At 43.4% G+C, this 22,273-nt stretch overlaps 1 protein-coding gene across 1 annotated transcript in view; it reads left to right on the top strand.

Annotated features, from left to right (window-relative positions):
- Positions 1-22,273, top strand: part of LOC115458854 (brefeldin A-inhibited guanine nucleotide-exchange protein 3-like) — a gene marked incomplete at its 3' end in the record, with an annotated part of 189,363 nt that overhangs the window by 76,834 nt on the left and 90,256 nt on the right. Inside the window, exons 5-7 of the mRNA XM_030188691.1 lie at positions 5,321-5,389; positions 8,438-8,569; positions 11,097-11,219. Of these exons, the coding sequence (XP_030044551.1) occupies positions 5,321-5,389; positions 8,438-8,569; positions 11,097-11,219 (324 nt within the window). The remainder of the gene's footprint in view (positions 1-5,320; positions 5,390-8,437; positions 8,570-11,096; positions 11,220-22,273) is intronic.

Raw genomic sequence — 22,273 nt, 5'->3', positions numbered from 1 at the left:
CAATTCAACTTTGTCTTATGCCCCCTTGTTCCAGAGCGTCTTTCAGTTGAAAGAGACCTGCCTCCTGTGCATTTATGCCATGGAGATATTTAAATGTCTCAATCATATCTCCTCTTTCTTTCTTCCAAGGTATGCATATCGAGGTCAACGATTGTGTTTTTATGTGCTTTATGATGAAGACCACTGACCATTTTAGTAGCCACCCTCTGGACCATGGGTGGATTGACCATTTGGCCAACCGGGCAGTGCCCGAGGGCCCAGAGACTGCAGGGGGCCTAGAGGCTCTGCCCTGTTGCCCTTGCCCGCTGCTGCCGCTGCACACTATAGCTGCCCTGGTGGTCTAGTGGCCGCTGCCACACACTACAGCCGCCCTGTCAAAGTGACAGTTCTCCCTGCCACTGCCCGTGTCCTGTACTGATTCCGCAATTTAAAATGGTAGCTGCCAACTCTCGCGAGACTACCGTGAGAGGTCACAGACACCATTTTAAACTGTGGAGTCGCTGCAGACAGCAGCGGTACACTCAGCAGCAGCATGGAAGAAGGTGGGAAAGGTGAGTCTTAGGAACACACTGGGCATTAGGAGGGTAGAAGGGGATATTGAAGGACATGCTGCACATGGAGGAAGGTAAGGGCTTCGGGGGAGGCAGTAGCTTGTGTGGGGGGCAGGGGTGGTGGTGTGGCGAGGTGTTTCAGAGTACTCTCAGTGCCCGGGGGCCCATTGTACTCTCAGTGCCGGGGGGCCCAGAGTACTCTGTCTGCCCTTCCTGTGGACCAACTCCATACTGGTTATATCTTTTTGAAGGTGCAGTCTCCAGAATTGCACACAGTACTCTAAATGGGGTCTCACCAGAGACTTATACAGAACACCATCACCTCTTTTTTTTTCCTGCTGAACACTTCTCTTCCTGTGCACCCAAGTATCCTTTTGGCTTTGGCGGTCACCCCTTCTACCTGTTTGACCACTTTAAGATTATCAGGAACAATCACCCCCAAGTCTCACTCTTCTTTCAAGCACAGAAGTACTTCTCCTAAATGATACTGCTCCCTCAGGTTTCTGTAGCCAAGAGGGAACTATTACCTGGCAGTCCTTCTGCAATATCATTAACAAAGATGTTAAAGAGAAGGGCCAAGGACTGATCCCTGTGGTACATCTCTAGTAACATCCTTTTCCTCTGAGTGACCTCCATTTACCATCACTTTCTGTCTTCTTCCACTTAGCCAATTTCTAACCCAGTTAGTGACTTTTTAATCCAGACCGAGGGCACTCAGTTTATTTATTAGTTGCCTATGTGAAACCGTGTCAAAGGCTTTACTGAAATCTAAGTACACCACATCTAGCACTCCACCTAAATCCAACTGTTTGGTCAGCCAGTCAAAAAAGTTAGTCTGACAAGACCTTCCTCTAGTAAAACCATACTGTCTCGGGTCCTGCAATCCACTTAATTCCAGAAACCTCTCTGTTTTAGAAATGTTTCTATTAATTTACTCACCACCAAGGTAAGACTAACCTCCTTCTTTTGCTTTTGTGGAGAGGGACCACATTCGCCCTTCTCAGTCCACTGGGCCACTCCAACTTTAGAGAAACATTGAAAAGGTCAGCTAGTGGAGTTAACCAGAACTTCCCTAAGTTACTTCAGTACTTTCAGATGTATCCCATCCTGCCCCATTGCTTTGTCTACCTTTAGTTTTCAAGCTCTTCCTAAACACAGTCTTCTGATATTTGGTCAACTCTACCACCCATCGCTTCTTATTAGCATTTGTCTTCTACATTCCTACTCCTGGCCTTCCATCTGTGAACACAGAGCTGAAATAGTGGGCAAAATAGTGGAAGCTATTATAAAGAATAAAATCACTGAACACATAGACAAACATGGGTTGACATGGATTCAGCCAAGGGAAGTCTTGCCTCAGCAGTTTGATTCATTTCTTTGAATGCGTGAATAAATATGTGGGTAAAGGTGAGCTGGTCATTGTAGTGTATCTAGATTTTCAGAAAGCGTTTGACAGAGTTCCTCATGTGAGATTCCTGAGGCAATGTTCTGTTGTGGATTAGGAACTGGTTGATGGATAGAAAACGGGTAGGGTTAAATGGCCAATTCTCTCAGTGGAGGAGGGTGAATAGTGGAGTGTCCCAGGGACCTGTACTGGGACTGGTGCTGTTTAATATATTTATTAGTGATATGGAAATGAGAGCGAAGAGGTGATTAAATTTGTATATGACAGGAAACTATTCAAACGTGTTGAAATGCAAATGGATTGTGAAAAATTGCAAGAAGACCGTAGGAAGCTGGAAAACTGAGCATCCAAATGGCAGATGAGATTTAATGTATACAAAGTACAAACTGATGTACATTGGGAAGAATAATCCAAATCATAGTTATTTGATGCTAGGTTCCATTCTAGGAATCGGCACCCAAGAAAAAGATCTAGATGTCATTGTGGACAATACACTGAAATCTTCTGCCCCATTGTGTGGTGGTGGCCAATAAAGCAAACAGAATGCTAGGAATTATTAGGAAAGGGATAGAAAATAAGACAAAGAATATTATAATTCCTCTGTATCGCTCCATGGTGTGACCACATCTTGAGTATTGTATTTAGTTCTGGTTGTCGTATCTTAAACAAGATATAGTAGAATTAGAAAAGGTTCAAAGACGTACAACCAAAATGATAAAGGGGATGGAACTCCTTTCATATGAGGAAAGGCTTACAAGGTTAGGACACTTCAGGTTGGAAAAGAGACGGCTGATGGGAGATATGATAGAGATCTACAAAATATTGAGTGGTGTAGAATGGGTAAATGTAAATTGATTTTTTTTTACTCTCAAAAAGTACAAAGACTAGGGGACACTCAAGGAAGTTACATGGTACTACTTTTAAAAACGAAGAGGAGGAAATATTTTTTCACTCAATAAATAGTTAAAATCTGGAACGCGTTGCTGGAGGATGTGGTAACAGCGGTTAGTGTATCTGGGTTTAAAAAAGGTTTGGACCAAAAGTCCATAGCTTGCTATTGAGATAGACATGGGGAAAGCTACTGCTTGACCTAGGGATCATTAGCATGAATCTTGGTACTATTTGGGATTCTGTCAGGTACTTGTGACCTGAATTTGCAACTGTTGGAAGCAGGATACTGGGCTAGGTGGACCATTGGTTTGACCTAGTATGGCTGTTCTTATGATAAATATTTGTTGAGCAATTCTGCTTTATCCTTATCAGCTTCTATGTAGTGTTCCCTTTCACCTTTGAGCCTCAGAATGCTGCTTTTGCTCTTACATATGTAAAGAATGTCTTGTCTCCAAATTTTACCTTATTGGCTATTTGTTTTTCTGTTTGCATTTTTGCTTGCCTTACTACTTGACCAGCTATTCATAGCTTTTTCCAGGTATTGTAGCCTGTCGTAGCCTATCTCCCCCCCCCCCCCTTTTCAAAGCATGCACCTAAATTTGGAACCTCCTGAAGCCCTCCATCATTAACTGCATCCCCAAACCCCAAAGCATCATTAAGATCCATCCTTCCTCCCATGAACCCTTCCCTTAGTCTTTCTGGGATCTTCCTGGTGTCTAATGGGGATAGGAGTGATCCTCAGGTGTTCCTGCCCCTTCTGGCACCAAATTCAAAATGACAGCTGTCAACCACTAGCAGTAGTCTCTGCTATTTTGAGCTTGATGCCAGAAAGGGCATCAACTGGTGAGGAGCAGAAGTAATTCCCAGATATCAGGGAGAACCCCTGTAAGACCCAGCAGAGGGTTAAAGGTGGGAATCTGTTTGAGGAGGAGAGGAGTTTAGTGATGTCAGGGGGGTTCGGGTAGGGCTTCCTATTGTCCTGTTCACCTGCCCCTTCAGGCTAGCACTTAACTTGTCTCAGGACAGGTGTAGCTGCCAGTGTGGAAATTCTTAGGTCTACACATGTATTTCCCTTGTAAACTGAGGAGATACAAGAATATTTTCAGCCTACCCTATCCATGCTCCCTTAAACCTATGTATAAGATTGTATGATTGATTTTTAAGTCATTTATGGGATGGATTCTATATATGGTATGGTGAGTAGTGCACGTTGAATTGTGCATACGCACGCTACTCAGTTAATGAGGTTTAGTGTTGATAATTGGCCGATAACGACCAATTTGCAACACTAATTGGCAATAATTGGAATTTATGCATGCATCTTTTTAGGTGTATTATTTTTAAGTGTATTTTAAAAAGATGTGTATGTAAATTATAATTTTGCATTACCGAAAATGGGGCACGGTAGTGAGAGGAGTGTGAGCGTAATGATGCCATCAATCAAATGTACGTGCATTATTATAGAATTTGGTGCAACACACATACATTTAGGCATGAGCGTTTACACCAAGTTTGCATTGGTATAAATGGCCGCATCTTAATGTAGGTGCATTCATCCGGCCTATTCACTATTCTGTATACCACCTCTTACTGTTGACGTGGTTTATAAAATAACGCTATGCTCGTTATTCAAACCCATCTACAATTAATATAAAATTTGGCCCTATATGGCTTAAGTTATGGCTTCAATTCGGAAGGTGTTACTAGAATTTTGAATATTCCTTCTAAGTTGCATTCTCTACTTGAGATGCATAAGTTGAAGCTTTTCTTTTCAGGGGGCGAGAATCTGAAACAGTCTCCCTAGGTAGATTAGGGAATTGCCAACTTATTTACTCTTTCAGAAAGCTTTAAAAACTTACTTAGCCTCAAATTCAATATCGGATTCATAATATTGTGTAATTTTATTAGTTTATTGTACTTCCCTGTATTTTTGTGGTCTCTTTATTTGTAATCTGCTTTGAATCCTTATTTAAGGAATACAAGATTGGAGTAGAATAGAAACTGTACATGGTTTGGATGTGTAAAATAGCAGCTTTCTAAAATCAATACTTGCGTGTGTAACTGATCGACACGTCTAAAAGCTGCTATTTACACATGAAGATGTTTCTGTAATAATCCCCTATGTGTATGTGTTCTACTGAATTGTGCACTACTGTATTCACTGTTTTCACTGATTTACATGTAACAGTAAGCAGGTCTGGTATTAGACTTTCAGGGGTCCAGGTCAGAAACTGGGGAGGGAGCTCTAAAGCTTGTTTTCAGCCTGTGCCTTCTTCAGGTTGAGGCAGGTTTGGGGGCCCCTTGTAGTATGGGGGCCCAGGGCAATTGCCCTGTTTGCCACCCCTTAACGCCATCCCTGACAGTACGAGGGGAAGCAGCAGTTCCTCTGCATTCAGGCTTCAAGTAGGCCGTTTCTCAAGGAGTGATACGAAGAATGAATAAAACTAACCTTGCCAATTTGTTTCCTTTTAAGGTTTTACTCTGTATAACATATACATCTACCTTTGAGCTGAATGGAAGTTCAGTGCTGAAGATTGCAGAGGTGAGTACATTTCCCTGTACCCCTCTCTCCCCCATTCCACCCAACCAATCACACCATGCACTGAGATGCACACTTACAAACTCCTGTCTACTTTATGAACATGTTGCCTAATTGACCCTCTACCACTGATAACAATTTTCCATCATTTCAATAATCAAATTCTTAAGCCCTGGAGATTTAAAAAGATGGTGAAGAGGATGTATAGAACTCAAGAACAGAATTCTAATGACCATTATTTATCCTGGTGGAATGTGACACCTTTCAGTGAACATACATTTAAGAATAATACAAGGAGATTATGGTGTATTTACTTTCAAGACTGCACAGAAACTTTTTAGAAGTGTTCATGCCCAATAAATATTTTCACATCCTGCTATATTCTGTGAGAGGCATATTTTGAAATGTCAGACAGCAAATAGTGTCAGTTTTAACACTGAGTCACTATAAACTTTCTTAAACTGCTGGATTTCATTTCTCTGCAACCCTGTTACCTCCCATGCTGTATTCAGTGGGATATTAGCTGTGATTTGAAAACATATCCTGCCTACAGTCTGACTCATTCAGATTCCATTTTATATAATCTTATGGGATCTATGCACTAAACTTCAAATATGCAAGCTAAAATCAGCATGCTGTACAGTAAGGCCTTAGTGTGCATGTTAAGATGCTCCCTCGTGATATTAAGGCTGCACTAAATGTACATGGGGGCGCATAGTATGCAAATTAGACTTAACCAGGTTAATATGCTTTCCACACTCACTGTTTTCCATTGGTAAAGGGTAAAACTTTAGCTCCTGCCTCAGACCAACTGTTAAATTTTTACTTTGTATTTAATTTCATGAAATATGTTGTGTCAAAGAGCCCTTTCACTGTGAGAGCAAGAGGGATTTTTCTTCCCACATATTCCCACCCCCTTCATGGACACAATGAAATGCCACAGTGCCTAAACAGACTACACATCTCCACAGCCTTCTGCTTTCCCAGAATAATGTATAAAAAGCTGAATGTCCTGATATCCCCTCCCCCAAATAAAATATTTAAAAGGGGATACAGTGGTGGAAATAAGTATTTGATCCCTTGCTGATTTTGTAAGTTTGCCCACTGACAAAGACATGAGCAGCCCATAATTGAAGGGTAGGTTATTGGTAACAGTGAGAGATAGCACATCACAAATTAAATCCGGAAAATCACATTGTGGAAAGTATATGAATTTATTTGCATTCTGCAGAGGGAAATAAGTATTTAATCCCTCTGGCAAACAAGACCTAATACTTGGTGGCAAAACCCTTGTTGGCAAGCACAGCGGTCAGACGTCTTCTGTAGTTGATGATGAGGTTTGCACACATGTCAGGAGGAATTTTGGTCCACTCCTCTTTGCAGATCATCTCTAAATCATTAAGAGTTCTGGGCTGTCGCTTGGCAACTCGCAGCTTCAGCTCCCTCCATAAGTTTTCAATGGGATTAAGGTCTGGTGACTGGCTAGGCCACTCCATGACCCTAATGTGCTTCTTCCTGAGCCACTCCTTTGTTGCCTTGGCTGTATGTTTTGGGTCATTGTCGTGCTGGAAGACCCAGCCACGACCCATTTTTAAGGCCCTGGCGGAGGGAAGGAGGTTGTCACTCAGAATTGTACGGTACATGGCCCCATCCATTCTCCCATTGATGCGGTGAAGTAGTCCTGTGCCCTTAGCAGAGAAACACCCCCAAAACATAACATTTCCACCTCCATGCTTGACAGTGGGGACGGTGTTCTTTGGGTCATAGGCAGCATTTCTCTTCCTCCAAACACGGCGAGTTGAGTTCATGCCAAAGAGCTCAATTTTTGTCTCATCTGACCACAGCACCTTCTCCCAATCACTCTCGGCATCATCCAGGTGTTCACTGGCAAACTTCAGACGGGCCGTCACATGTGCCTTCCGGAGCAGGGGGACCTTGCGGGCACTGCAGGATTGCAATCCGTTATGTCGTAATGTGTTACCAATGGTTTTCGTGGTGACAGTGGTCCCAGCTGCCTTGAGATCATTGACAAGTTCCCCCCTTGTAGTTGTAGGCTGATTTCTAACCTTCCTCATGATCAAGGATACCCCACGAGGTGAGATTTTGCGTGGAGCCCCAGATCTTTGTCGATTGACAGTCATTTTGTACTTCTTCCATTTTCTTACTATGGCACCAACAGTTGTCTCCTTCTCGCCCAGCGTCTTACTGATGGTTTTGTAGCCCATTCCAGCCTTGTGCAGGTGTATGATCTTGTCCCTGACATCCTTAGACAGCTCCTTGCTCTTGGCCATTTTGTAGAGGTTAGAGTCTGACTGATTCACTGAGTCTGTGGACAGGTGTCTTTCATACAGGTGACCATTGCCGACAGCTGTCTGTCATGCAGGTAACGAGTTGATTTGGAGCATCTACCTGGTCTGTAGGGGCCAGATCTCTTACTGGTTGGTGGGGGATCAAATACTTATTTCCCTCTGCAGAATGCAAATAAATTCATATACTTTCCACAATGTGATTTTCCGGATTTAATTTGTGATGTGCTATCTCTCACTGTTACCAATAACCTACCCTTCAATTATGGGCTGCTCATGTCTTTGTCAGTGGGCAAACTTACAAAATCAGCAAGGGATCAAATACTTATTTCCACCACTGTATATGATCTGACTTTCCCCTTCCTTCCCCCATCAGGTTTAACCCTTGCCTGCCCTTCCCGAGGAGGTCCATAAGATTTGTTCTCTCCTCTGGTTCAGCGTAACTCCTTCATGCCCCATAGCTGCCAAATTCCAAAATGACAGCACCTGACTTCTACTGCTTCATAGCAAGGTTTCAGAATAAGGCGTATGTATTTGTGAATAGTCGGTGTATAGCTCAATGATGTTAAACAAAATTCTATGTGCTCTACTTACATTTTCACCATTATATTTCTGCAGCATTGTTAATAAACCTTTTTATTTTATTGTTACTTGGGGCTCCGGCTAGTCTCCTTTCATTTGTTTGTATTTCCTCTTTATGCTTTACCCATTTTTTTAGTATGTTTTTTTATTCTTTTACCTGTAGTTGTGCTTGGCCTGCCATAGAACCGGATCCCCCAGAATGTATGAAATGATAAAAGCATCTCTTGCATGCATCCTCACTGCCCTGTGCCAGCGTGTTTTCCCTAGCAGCCAGCCACCCATGGCTTTTTCCAAGGTATCGAGCTCAACCATTGTGGAACTCTAAGCTGAACCTGCTCATGTGCGGGACTGCAAACTGTGCACAGACTCTTTTCCTGCAAAGGAACTTCACAGCAACTAGATATTTTCTTTAGAATTCTTCATGAGGGATTTATCCAAGCTTTGCCGCAATGGAAAACTTGCACTTGGTTGATATTGAAAATAACAAGGTTCTTATTTGAGGAGAACTTTTCTTCCATTTTTTCTCTGTGGAAGAGATTTCATAAGACTAAAGCCCTTTTACTTTTGTCAGTAGGGGAAACACCGATGCAAAACTTTTATAAATCCCTTCCCTTCTGGCCCCTATCTAGAAGCTCAGCCTGAGTTTTATGCTGCTACTGTCCAAGTGCCAGATTAGGAGGCACTCGGCAATCACGTTGAATCGGGCAGGAGGGGCACTGAAGCTTAGTGATGAATTTTGCTCAATAATTCTTCAACCTTGTACACTTACTTATTCTCATTTCTCACGCCATTGCTTGAATGCCCCTGCCTTAGCAGGTTTAGGGAAGTGGAGACGTCATCCCACATCTATTTTCTGCATTTTTAAGATTGTCTTATTAGAAAAGGATGAAGTGAAATGTCATTGACTAAGAAAGCAGAAGTTATAATAAACTGGCAGCAAATCCCAGACATTTCATTTTTGTTATTACATGATATTGTGTACACTGAGAATTTGAACAAAAGTTCCTAGTAAGAAATCCCAGTAGCAGAGCTGGGCCTCAGGATTTGCCAAACTAAAGGTAAAATTAAATTACAGGCAAGATTAAGAGAGAAAAATCGATGGAGCAGAGTGTGTGTGTGAGTTTTACCCCATGTCCGCCATTAATATAATCAGTGTCCTTGGTCATCTCCTTTCCTTGGCCAGGGATAGGGTCATAAAATCCAGGTGTTCTCAGAGTTCCTCAGTCCATTTTGAATTACCGAGGGAGATTGAGAATCAGAGCATTGGTAGTAGTGTGAACGTATATTGTACTGGCAGTCATCCTTGCTCTGCCCTTCAGGCCCTTTCATCACCCAGCTTCTTACGAGCAATTTGATGCCATAGATCGTGTTGTCTTCATTTGCTGCCAGGCTCAGTGTCGTGCTTTGAACCAAATCACACTATCACATACTGTAACTTAGATAAGTTCCTTATCTCTTGCTTAACTATGCAAAGAACTTGGATTGATTTTAGCTAACCATCAAATTATCCTAACTGATTCTGTACTAAGCATCTTGTTCCCATCATATATCTGCTTTTGGTCCCTTAGCTATATGGTAAGCCGTATTGTAGAAAATCTTTAGCATATCTATGTTAGTTGAATGTTCAAATGCACGCTTGTTAGGTGTATCATTAGTATGTTCATTTGTACAGCGCTGCGTAAGTCTAGTAGCGCTATAGAAATGTTTAATAGTAGTAGTAGTATATCTCTGGTATTTGAATTTCAGTGCTGTTAAATGTGTATATTTTCGATAATGTTTCATGGTAGTTCTATTATTAGGTTTCAATTTATGGTTTTCAAGTTTACCTTATTTATTGTATTTTTTTTTTTTAGTTACATTTGTACCCTGCGCTTTTCCCCACTCATGGCAGGCTCAATGCGGCTTACATATACAGGTACTTATTTGTACCTGGGGCAGTGGAGGGTTAAGTGACTTGCCCAGAGTCATTTATATTTATTCTTGGTTATTTTACTATTGTTATGCTGTTAATAAAATAAGTTTTATGTTAAACTGTACCTACCGTACACCACCTTGGGTGAATCTCTTCATAAAGGTGGTTAATAAATCCCAATAAATAAATAAACAAATTATTGTGACCCATGTGGTTCAAAGTGCAACACTAGCCCTGGACAGAAGAGGCAGAGGATTATCCTGAGGTCCTGTGCTACTGATGTCATCCCACAGCCAAGCGAGATGGAAGTATGCATAAAGGAGGGAGGAGGGATAAGTAAGCAAGGGGTCAGGGAAATAGAGAGGGACGATGAATGAGGGGTGAGTAAGGGAGAGTGTGTAGGAATAGGGACAAGAACATGAGGGTGGAAATCAGATGGAGCAGAGGGAATTGGAGGGGAGACTTGGCAAGAGAATTAAGTGATTGGAGGAGAGGCAGGGAAAGGGTCAGTGCTGGGAGAGAGTAAGATGGGGAAAGTGACAGGATTGGAGTGGAGGTATGGGGAGAAAATTCATGTGAGGATTGCCTCTCCACTATTCCTGATTCCCAATTTTTGCCAATTTTAAATTATCACAGTGTGAACATGGCTCCAGCATGCAACCAGTGGGTGGATATGATGGTAGTTGGTTGTCTTTATCTCACTTGAAAAAGTGACCTGTACCTGAAGAGGTATTGAGGATGGTGTGTGCTTTTTAAATCCTTATTTTCTTGTATCTTATCTGGGAGCCACTGAATGCTGTGGAGATTTTGTATATTTCTAAAACTCAGGCTGGGTTTCTGTGATCCATGGATCCTAACAGGCTCTATGAATGTACAATGTTGATTTCCTGCTGTCTTGTTTCCACACCAGGTATGCATTGAGACTTATGTCTCTAGCTGTCACCAGCGCAGTATTAACACTGCTGTGCGGGCAACTCTCAGCCAAATGTTGAGTGACTTGACTTTACAGTTGCGTCAAAAACAAGAAAACGCGGTGAGCCTTTGGCATTTATGTTTACAGGCTGTGTTCTTGTCTGTGTATCTGATGAATGCACGTTACAAAAATAAATAAATAAAGCCCTCAGAACAAAAACAGGATGCTAGAGATGACCGTGCTTAACAAAGACTGTCAAAATCAGTAGATGTTATGAAATGTGCTTTTATGCCTGCTAATTCTTATTTCTGCTGCAAACACTGCTGGAGTTGCTTTGCAGTGGCAGCCGAGCCAGCTCAGTGATGTCATTCTGCTCTAACCTTGTTACTTACTGCTGCTTTGGATATAAACAAGAAAAAGAGTTTAAGACCAGAAACGATGATGTAGGATATGGCTGGGAGGGCCAGGAACAGTTTACAGTCATTACTTTTATGAAATTCAGCTTCTAGAACAGAGATGCTTGCTTACAATTTGAACATAGTCTGAAAATGTAGTTTCTAGCTGGACTTGGGGCCAGCCCAAGGGAATCGGATGGTGTAGGCGAACCTTTAGCCATGCCCCCCAACCCAAGAAATGGCTCAAGGCCCTACCACCTTTCCCCAGTGGCCAGCATCATTCTTTCCACTCTCTGCTCCCCACAGGGATGTCAGCATCTCCCCTTCTCTACCTTCAACCCATATCTAGCATCTTTCTGCTCCCTTCCTTCCAGGCTGCTGCCATCTCCACTGTCTCCTCCCATACCAGCCCCAAGCTTAAAAGAACATTGATTGCAGCACTGAAGTGCTACTTTGTTCCAGCCAGTTCCCTGGGGGGGGGAGAAGCAGGACAAGACAGCACTTGACTGTGGGTCTGTACTCACAGGGCCAGCGCTGACATGGGGGGAGCAGCAGTAGTGATCCAGCAAGGGAAGGCTGTAGTGCATGTCAGAGATGCACTGCACCCCTACCCCCCCCCCCAAAAAAAAACCTTTGCCACCCTAGGCAGGTGCCTAATCTGTGTAGGGCAGGGTTGGCCCTGGCTGGACTTCATGTGTCATCAGTATTGCTAGATAAAGTAGTGTGGTAACTGTGGTAGTCCAAAAAAAATCAAAAAGGAAAATGTGATACCTTTTTATTGGACTAACAGTCCATTTTTGACTAGCTTTTGGAGGCCAGAACCACCTTCCTCAGGCCAGAAAGAAGGTTTTAGCCCTGGAAAACTAGTCAAAAAATATACTAAGTCAAATAAGGTGATACCTTTTCATTGTCCTTTTTTTTTTTTTTGCTTTCTACAGTACAGACTTGATAACTTGACCTAAATGGGACTGACCCATTGTTGAACAAGTGAAAAGTCGGATAATATGGAAAAAAAAATGGTAATATCTCAAGCAATGCATAAAACAAAGGCACAAAGTTCCCGATTTTCAAAAATTATATTACTAGAAATGTTTTTTTTAGATTGAAACAACTTAGAGCTGACCGTGACATCACCGGGGGCTCTGTCGGATATGGTGGATGGTCAGATTAGCAAAGGTCGGATAATCAAGACTGTGCTGTATTTATTAATCATTAGTGCAGAAAGTCCATCAGGAATTTTATCAGTTCAAATCAACGTGAAACCGATACAACATTCCCAGTCATATCTAAAGTAGCAAATGATTTAAATGATACATGACATTCATTATGTGAATAGAGAACTTTTAAAGAAAAGAAAATACTAGACAAAAAAGTCCAAATCCATTGTTGTTCTGCTATCCGACTTGCAGTGCCACACTATCTGGCGACAGAAGGGAAATATGATAGAGGCGTTTAAAAACTTTTGTGGCAAACATGCACAGAAGGTAAGTCTCTTTCAATTGAAAGGAAGCTCTGGAATGAGGGGGCACAGGATGAAGGTGAAAGGGGAGATGGGTTCAGGAAATACTTCTTCACAGAAAGGGTGATGAATTAGTGGAAAGGCCTCCCAGTGGAGGTGGTGGAGATGAAAACTGTGTCTGAATTCAACAAAACTTGGGACAAATACATTGGATCACAAGGGATAAGAAAAGATAGTAGATGGCATGGATCGACAGACTGGATAGGCCATATGGTCTTATCTGCCTTCAATTTTTTTTTACGTTCCTCTGTTTTATATCCATGCAGCACCACCTCAGGCTTTACATGTAAGGTTCTCAGTCTGTTTCTTGCAGCATTCACTCAACAACTTAGACTGCTGCTGTTAAGTCTCTCACTCCCAAACTGCTTAAAGCATACTCTTAAGGCGTTTCACTTGAAACCCACAGCGTATAGTGCTCAGAATGGAGAAAAAAAGCCTCAAACTTAAATGTCAGCTCAGCTCAGGGTAAATCCACAAGTGACCGCCGTTCACTTAAGTTTGAGGCTTTTTTCTCCAACTTGAGTATGGTATACTATGAGTTTCCAGTGAAACGCTTTATTCTTTAGGCAATTTGGGAGTGAGAGGCTGTGCTGTGTTATTTAATTTGCCACCTGGTATTGTATTGTGTACCGCTGTCAAGTCTGTTACACCACTTTAGTGCTGTTTAAAGGTTCTAAGCCTGCTCTGTCAACTTCCTCACCTCTTCTGGAGCCAGATAGCAGCCTGTGTAAGGCTCCAGGGATAGCTCTCTGCAAGATGTCAAGGGTTCACAGCTTGCAAAACAACTGAATCCCCTCACAGGAAGCTTCAGGGTTTAATAACAGGCATTTCCCATAGGGATCCACTTGGATACATAATGCTACCACTTTAAAAGGGTAGCCAGTGTTAGTCTGGTGTAACAAAATTATTTATTTATTGCATTTGTATCCCACATTTTCCCACCTTATAGGCTTACCAGTTTGTTGAGACATGAGCTTTTGAGGACCAGAATCTGCTTCATATGATGCATGACATGAAGTTCAGGGCAAGGGTACATATAGGGAAGGTGCATGGGGGAGGGAGAGGGCTACAAAGATGAAATATTGGAAAATGCACAGGGTGTGGAAAGAGAGACATAATGGCTACATATTTAAGTTAGGCGACAGCTGTTGTGAGAGAGAACAAAGAGGATGATCTCAAAATAGTTAAGTCCATTCTGAGTAGGCTGTCTGTTCGTCTGTCCAATTTAGATAGTAAGCTCTGTTGAGCAGGGACTGTCTTTTTCATGTTAATTTGTACAGCGCTGCGTAAGTCTAGTAGCGCTATAGAAATGTTTAATAGTAGTAGTAGTAGTAGCACTATGAAGGATGGAGGACACAAAACTTCATGAATAAGGATCGACAAACTTGCCCGCTGTAGGCAGATTTCAGTTTCTTTGGGAAGCAGCCACAGTCAAAGCAAAACAGTAAGCTTTAACAGCCACACAAATTCTGAGCCATCAGCTCCTAATTTTACCCACAAAACAACATTTATTTATTTGTTTTAAAATTTTATGTTCCGCACAATTTGCATTCCTTGGGCGGATCACAAGTAAAACATACCTAATATCTGTATTGCAAGTAACACATATAGGAGGTAAATTCTATAAGTAGTGCCTAAGAATAGGCACCAAAAATGTAACTCAGTGTGATTCTATAAGGAATATGTGTCCTTTATAGAGTCACACTTAGGGCTAAACTACGCCTAACTGTAGGCGGCTATACTTAGGCCTGCTGTTAGCAGTCTTAAATGCCAGTGGTAGCCTAGGCTCAATTTGACCTGATTCTGTATCAGCGCACATACATTTTGGGAATGCCCCTTTCTACACCCCCAAATAGTTAGGCACGTTATGATTTAGGTGCACTCCGTTATAGAATCAGATATGCGTGTAAATTCTAATTATTTCCAATTAGTGATTATAGCCCAATTATCAACGCTGATTGGCTTGTTATCCATTTAAGTTACACACGTAAATTGGATGTGTGGTGAATTTAATGCACGTAACTCGTAGTGCTATATATAGAATCCAGGCTTAATATTCAAGAGTGTATTTGTTTACCTAGCATCTAATTAGTGTATCTATCCCAAATTAGTCAATTGCTAGATTTCGAAAGCCTGCTGAAATAGTTTTCAAGACCTTTTTAAACATTTCTAGGTTCATCATAGATTGTAGAGAGATGTAATGTATTCCAAATTTTTAGGTCATTGTTGTTGTAGGGAGGTCATCTTTATAGAGCAGTGCTTATTAAATTTTCTGTGGCTTGTGGCCCTGTTTATTTCTGCCACAAAAAGCACACGCCCTCCAGAGACCTACCTTTCCATCCATGCTACTGTTCCTGGCCCTCATACAGTGTCACAGCCAAAGCTGCCTTCATTCCCTGCCATCCGTGGAGCCCGCACAGGCCATAGCATAGGCTCATCAAGAGGCAAGGTTGATGAGGCTTGTTTTTCAGTCTGCCCAGTTCACAACCCCAAACATGGATTTTGCAAGTGCATTTTAGGTCATGACCCACAGATTAGGAAGCCCAGTTGTAGAGTTTTTAATTATCAAAGTCTTGGAGGGAGGGTGTAAGGCTGAAGGTTCACCTAAGGTTCCCAATATTCTTGCATTGAGGCACTTAGTGTAAGAATTAAAGCATTACACTCAGTAGAATACTAGCAAAATTTTCTGAAGAAAGGCAAAATGGAGAAGTAAAACAAGAAAATGAGGTTTACTCCCCCCCCCCCCCCCCCCCCGGTTAATTAAAAAAAATACAGCATAAAATAGTACACTAATTGACTGGACAAAAATGAAGGAAGATGTCCTTCGTATAGTCATTTTGAGAGTAATTTTATAACGGGTACCTGGCAGGGAAGGCATGAAGGCACAAGAAAAAAAAAAACACAAAACACTATAGAAAAACACAACTATACAAGATGAAACTATGGCTATGTGCTTTCAGGAACGTGCAGCAAAACAGTACTACAGTCACACTGCAAAACATCAGCCGCCATAAATCAGTACTCACTTTCAGTTCATTCTCTTATTCAGTCACACTTCAGTAGATAACCATTCTCTGTTTTTTAATCCAATAAGCCAATAAAACAACATTTTTACATTTTGGTTTCAATTTGCAAATAAGATAATACTTCCCTGAATGCTAAGGGACTTAACGTGGTCTCTGTGCCATATGCGCCTTTACAAAATTGACTACCCCAAAGCACTCACACCTAGTTATGCTTGCTGCAAGGCAGAAGCAGTGGCGTAGGAAGGGGGGGGGGGGGGCGGTCCACCCCAGGTGCATGCCGCTGGGGGGTTTCGGCTTCGCTGGTTCCCTGCTCCCTGTGCCCCGGAACAGGTTACTTCCTGTTCCAGGGCAGAGAGAGCAGTGAACCAGCGGAGCCAACGCAGCTCCCAGCGATATGCACTCGGGACGGTTCGGCCCTCCCGCCCATCCCTCGCCGCCTTCCCTCGTAAGTACGCGCTCTGGAGGGGGAGGGTGCGCCGTGCTGCACCCGGGGGGGGGGGGGGTGCTCAGCGGCGACCCGCCCCGGGTGTCAGCTGCCCTCGCTACAGCACTGGGCAGAAGTAAACTAGTGCATGCCCCAACTTTACACATTCACTATCCTAGGGGTGGACTGACAGTGACCTGGGCCCCCGGGCAGTAAGGGTCCTTGGGCACCCCCCCCCCCCCCAGCTGCTGCCCATCGCCCCTCCTACTGCTGCAGCTGCTGCCTCCCTCTCCTGCACACTATGGTCCCCTGCGCCTCAGTGGGCCCTTCCCGGCCCTACTTTGAAGGGTCCTGGTGGTCTAGTGGCTTCTTTGGGGGCAGGAAAGAACCCCACTCTTTCCTGCCCACCACTGCTATTCTGCCCGATGCCTCTGTGTTTTCAAAATGGCTGCTGAGACTTCCCGCAGTAGTCTCGCACGTCTCGATAGTCTCAAGAGACAGCCACAGGGAGTCTCAGCAACCATTTTTAAAACAGCAGCACTGGGCAAAATAGCACAGTGGGAAGGAAAGAAAGAGTGTTGTTTTTTTCCTGCCCTCGCAGAGGCAACTAGGCCACCAGGGTCCTTCAAGGTGAAACCAGGGAGGGCCCACTGAGGCTCGGGGGGGGGGGGCTGTAGTGTGCAGCGGCAGGGGTGGAAGGAGAGCCTCTGGGCCCCCTAGAACCTCTGGGCCCTCGGGCACTGCCTGGTTGCGCTGCTTACGTCTAGTAGCGCTTTAGAAATGATAAGTAGTAGTAGTAATGGTCAGTCTGCCCCTGCACTACCCCAGCAAACACCCATGTGTATAGGAGCTATGAGCCCCCATTTTTATGCTTATAAAATTGTCCCCATAGTGGGGAATTCAGTAAATAGTGCCCAGAGTTCAGCACTGGGGAGATCTGAGCTAAACTGGTCTTCTGTAAAGGGCCTCTGCGCAGAGCAGCCTTTGCAGAATACTAGCTTAGTGCAGATGATGTTACAATCTACATCCCCTTCAGACATGATCTGACAGAAATAACCAACAAAATCAACGATGGCCTGAACATCATTGACTCCTGGGCAAACGCATTCCAACTGAAATTGAACACTGAAAAAAACACATTGCCTTATCCTCTCCTCCCAACATAACAAGCACAAACCCACAACCATAAATACTCCAGGTCATACCCTCCCTACTTCAGACAGTTTGAAAATACTCGGTGTCACACTTGACCGCAACCTTACTCTCGAGAGCCAAGTAAACTCTGTAACAAAGAAAATGTTCTATTCAGTGTGGAAGCTCAAATGATTAAAACCTTTCTTCCCAAGAGCAACCTTTTGATATCTAATACAATCAATGGTCCTAAGCCATGCAGATTATTGCAACGGAGTCTACGCGGGTTGCAAAGAACAACTCATAAAAAAACTTCAGACTGCCCAAAATACAGCAGCCAGGCTGATATGTAGCAAAACATTCTACGAAAGTGCCAAACCCCTCCAAGAAAAGTTGCATTGGCTCCCAATCAAAGAACGGATCACCTTCAAAATCTGCACCTTAGTCCACAAAATCATATACGATGCAATCCCAGGATACATGAAAGCACAAAGGCAAACGGTCTGCAAGCTCCAAGATGGAAAATGCACAAAGCAGATCGTTAAGAACGTAATTTATTAACACAATTCAAATAAAATTTATATATATATACAGTGGTGGAAATAAGTATTTGATCCCTTGCTGATTTTGTAAGTTTGCCCACTGACAAAGACATGAGCAGCCCATAATTGAAGGGTAGGTTATTGGTAACAGTGAGAGATAGCACATCACAAATTAAATCCGGAAAATCACATTGTGGAAAGTATATGAATTTATTTGCATTCTGCAGAGGGAAATAAGTATTTAATCCCTCTGGCAAACAAGACCTAATACTTGGTGGCAAAACCCTTGTTGGCAAGCACAGCGGTCAGACGTCTTCTGTAGTTGATGATGAGGTTTGCACACATGTCAGGAGGAATTTTGGTCCACTCCTCTTTGCAGATCATCTCTAAATCATTAAGAGTTCTGGGCTGTCGCTTGGCAACTCGCAGCTTCAGCTCCCTCCATAAGTTTTCAATGGGATTAAGGTCTGGTGACTGGCTAGGCCACTCCATGACCCTAATGTGCTTCTTCCTGAGCCACTCCTTTGTTGCCTTGGCTGTATGTTTTGGGTCATTGTCGTGCTGGAAGACCCAGCCACGACCCATTTTTAAGGCCCTGGCGGAGGGAAGGAGGTTGTCACTCAGAATTGTACGGTACATGGCCCCATCCATTCTCCCATTGATGCGGTGAAGTAGTCCTGTGCCCTTAGCAGAGAAACACCCCCAAAACATAACATTTCCACCTCCATGCTTGACAGTGGGGTCGGTGTTCTTTGGGTCATAGGCAGCATTTCTCTTCCTCCAAACACGGCGAGTTGAGTTCATGCCAAAGAGCTCAATTTTTGTCTCATCTGACCACAGCACCTTCTCCCAATCACTCTCGGCATCATCCAGGTGTTCACTGGCAAACTTCAGACGGGCCGTCACATGTGCCTTCCGGAGCAGGGGGACCTTGCGGGCACTGCAGGATTGCAATCCGTTATGTCGTAATGTGTTACCAATGGTTTTCGTGGTGACAGTGGTCCCAGCTGCCTTGAGATCATTGACAAGTTCCCCCCTTGTAGTTGTAGGCTGATTTCTAACCTTCCTCATGATCAAGGATACCCCACGAGGTGAGATTTTGCGTGGAGCCCCAGATCTTTGTCGATTGACAGTCATTTTGTACTTCTTCCATTTTCTTACTATGGCACCAACAGTTGTCTCCTTCTCGCCCAGCGTCTTACTGATGGTTTTGTAGCCCATTCCAGCCTTGTGCAGGTGTATGATCTTGTCCCTGACATCCTTAGACAGCTCCTTGCTCTTGGCCATTTTGTAGAGGTTAGAGTCTGACTGATTCACTGAGTCTGTGGACAGGTGTCTTTCATACAGGTGACCATTGCCGACAGCTGTCTGTCATGCAGGTAACGAGTTGATTTGGAGCATCTACCTGGTCTGTAGGGGCCAGATCTCTTACTGGTTGGTGGGGGATCAAATACTTATTTCCCTCTGCAGAATGCAAATAAATTCATATACTTTCCACAATGTGATTTTCCGGATTTAATTTGTGATGTGCTATCTCTCACTGTTACCAATAACCTACCCTTCAATTATGGGCTGCTCATGTCTTTGTCAGTGGGCAAACTTACAAAATCAGCAAGGGATCAAATACTTATTTCCACCACTGTATACACACACACATATAAATAGCCCGACACAGGCCGTGTTTCGCCCAGCAGGGCTGCTTCAGGGGCTATACAAAAATCCTCTATTATCACATATGAAAAATTGTATTGGATAATTTCAGAAATATAATATGCAAACGATCACCGTTGGAAAGAACAGCTCTCCGAGAGGGGCCAAAAGGACATGACATTCCGTCTATCTGGCGTCTCTTGTCTCTGGATTCCATGCTTCGGCTTCTACTTTGGTAGGTGTTTCTAACTCTGTAGTCTGCTTCTTATCTAGTGGTCCCTCGTTGCTGATTTTGCCTGTACCTGGATTACCCTTCTGCCTGCCGCCGGCCTACTGACTTTCTCCTGTACCTGGATTACTCACTTGCCTGCCTACTGACTTTTGCCTGTACCTGAATTACTCTCTGGCTGCTGCCTGCCTACTGACTTGCCTGTACCTGGATTATTCTCTTGTCTGCTGCCTGCCTACTGACTTTCACCTGCATCTGGATTAGTCTCTTGCCTGCCGCCTGCCTACTGATTTCGCCTGCACCTGGATTACTCTCTTGCCTGCCGCCTGCCTACTGATTTTCGCCTGCACCTGGATTACTCTCTTGCCTGCCGCCTGCCTACTGACTTTCATCTGTACCTGGATTACTCTGTTGACCTGCTGCCTGCCTGGCCGATACATTCATCACCCCGCTTCCAGCTCCATCCCGTAAGTCCTGCAGGCCACCCACACCTAGGGGCTCAACCTCTGGGGAACAGCGGTCATCGCAGGTGAAACCCGGGGTTGTCCAGCCACCAAGCAGAACCTGGTCTGAGTACCGGGCTCAGCAGAGCTCTACTTGGTACAAAAACTCACAAGTCTGACAAGTCTATAAAAGAATCTGTTTAATTGTAGCCCCTGCTCCAAATGGCATTTCCCAGAGAGTGTAAACTCTTGTGTTTTCATCCCTAGTGATGATGCTCCAAGAATTGATATGAATAGGTTCTTCGTTGTTGGTGTCCGCAGTAGCATGCACATTTGTGTATGGAGTGGAGGAGCAGCTTATTGGTTAGAGCAGCAGGCTGTGATACTCTTTATGATCTTGGGCAATGGAGCTAACTCTCCTTTGCCTCAGGTACAAACTTGCCCCTCCTGTTTACTAAGCCACAGGGATTCTTTTTGTTGTTGTGGGGGTCAGGAGGGGTCTAGCTACTGGCAATATGCACAAGAGCTGTGCCTACTGCACAGCTCTTGTGGGCATGCACCAGGAACGCTTGGACCTCTTTACCAACCGTTGCACAACACTAATAGCATGCATGTAATTTGCATGCTGTTAGTGTTGAGCATTGGATGGTAATTCTGACTCATTAATGATCTGGTGTTTCTCTGGTGGAGTTCATTACAGCACCGGAGTTCTATGCATAGGGCCCTTAGACTGCATAGCTATCCTGATAGTGGCTGGATATCGCCACAATCCAGCTAGTCACTGCTGACTATATATATATTTAGGTCCACTTCTTCTGTAGATAGTGGTGTTGAGTATACATGGACATTATAAACACCGCAGCCAGCATTTGCTTTATGCTGACTGTAGCATCTGAATGTTAACCCTTGTAACTTTAGATATTTATTTTCCAGTTAATGCATATCAGTAAGGTAGTTTATAAAAATGTATAAATAAACACTTAAATACTCAGGGTCATCTACTCCCTTTCATCGACTGCATTTTAAAGAAACCAAAGATTGTCAGGAATTTGACCCTCTAAGCAAATGGCTGCATAAATAATTCAATTATCGTGAAAGATTACATAATAGGTTTTTAAATCCAGCTCTTCATTCCATCCCATGGGTATGCTCTATTTGTGAGTCTAGGGTGAGCATATGTTTCCTATTTCACATAGTGATTTTCTTTCTAATTGGATGTGTCTGAATAGGATTTTGCAAGAACTGCATCCTGAAGAAGTGTGCCAGGTGCAGACTACTATGGAGGAGTTCTGTTGGCATCCTTTTATTTTTTATAAGCAATGAGGAGTTATGATAATGTAATAAGGTGTGCCCCATAATTGATAAACTGTTTAGAATTCTCAATTTCATGTTTTGTAAAGAAAAGCGAGGGAATGTAAATGGTGCTGAGGTTTGGGAGCAGGAAGGTAAACAGGTTCAGTATCATGACTGTGCAACCAAAGTAGGTAGTGGAAATCTATAACTAATGTATTCAACTACATGTTTCGGACGAGCATAATCATTTGAACTCTACTCCTTAATCTCCAACTAGAATGCCATTCCCCTCTCAGTTGTACAGAAGCAATGCTTATCTTTGAGCTGAAAACTAAATAAAAAAGAGCTGTTTGGCCAGTCCAGAAAGTAGCCAGAAAGATGTTAGGGTACAGCGAGATGCATAACCAGTAGTAGAAAGAAGGTGGTAATTTATTCCTACAGGATGCTGGTGAGGCTTCAAGTACAGTAGTGTGTCTAGCTATGGAAGCCATACTCCAGAAAACTGAAGGTGGTCCAGAGAAA

This window comes from Microcaecilia unicolor, unplaced genomic scaffold (genome assembly GCF_901765095.1).
Source record: "Microcaecilia unicolor unplaced genomic scaffold, aMicUni1.1, whole genome shotgun sequence".
Taxonomy (NCBI): Eukaryota; Metazoa; Chordata; class Amphibia; order Gymnophiona; family Siphonopidae; genus Microcaecilia; species Microcaecilia unicolor.
This window is presented reverse-complemented; position numbering and strand designations above follow the sequence as displayed.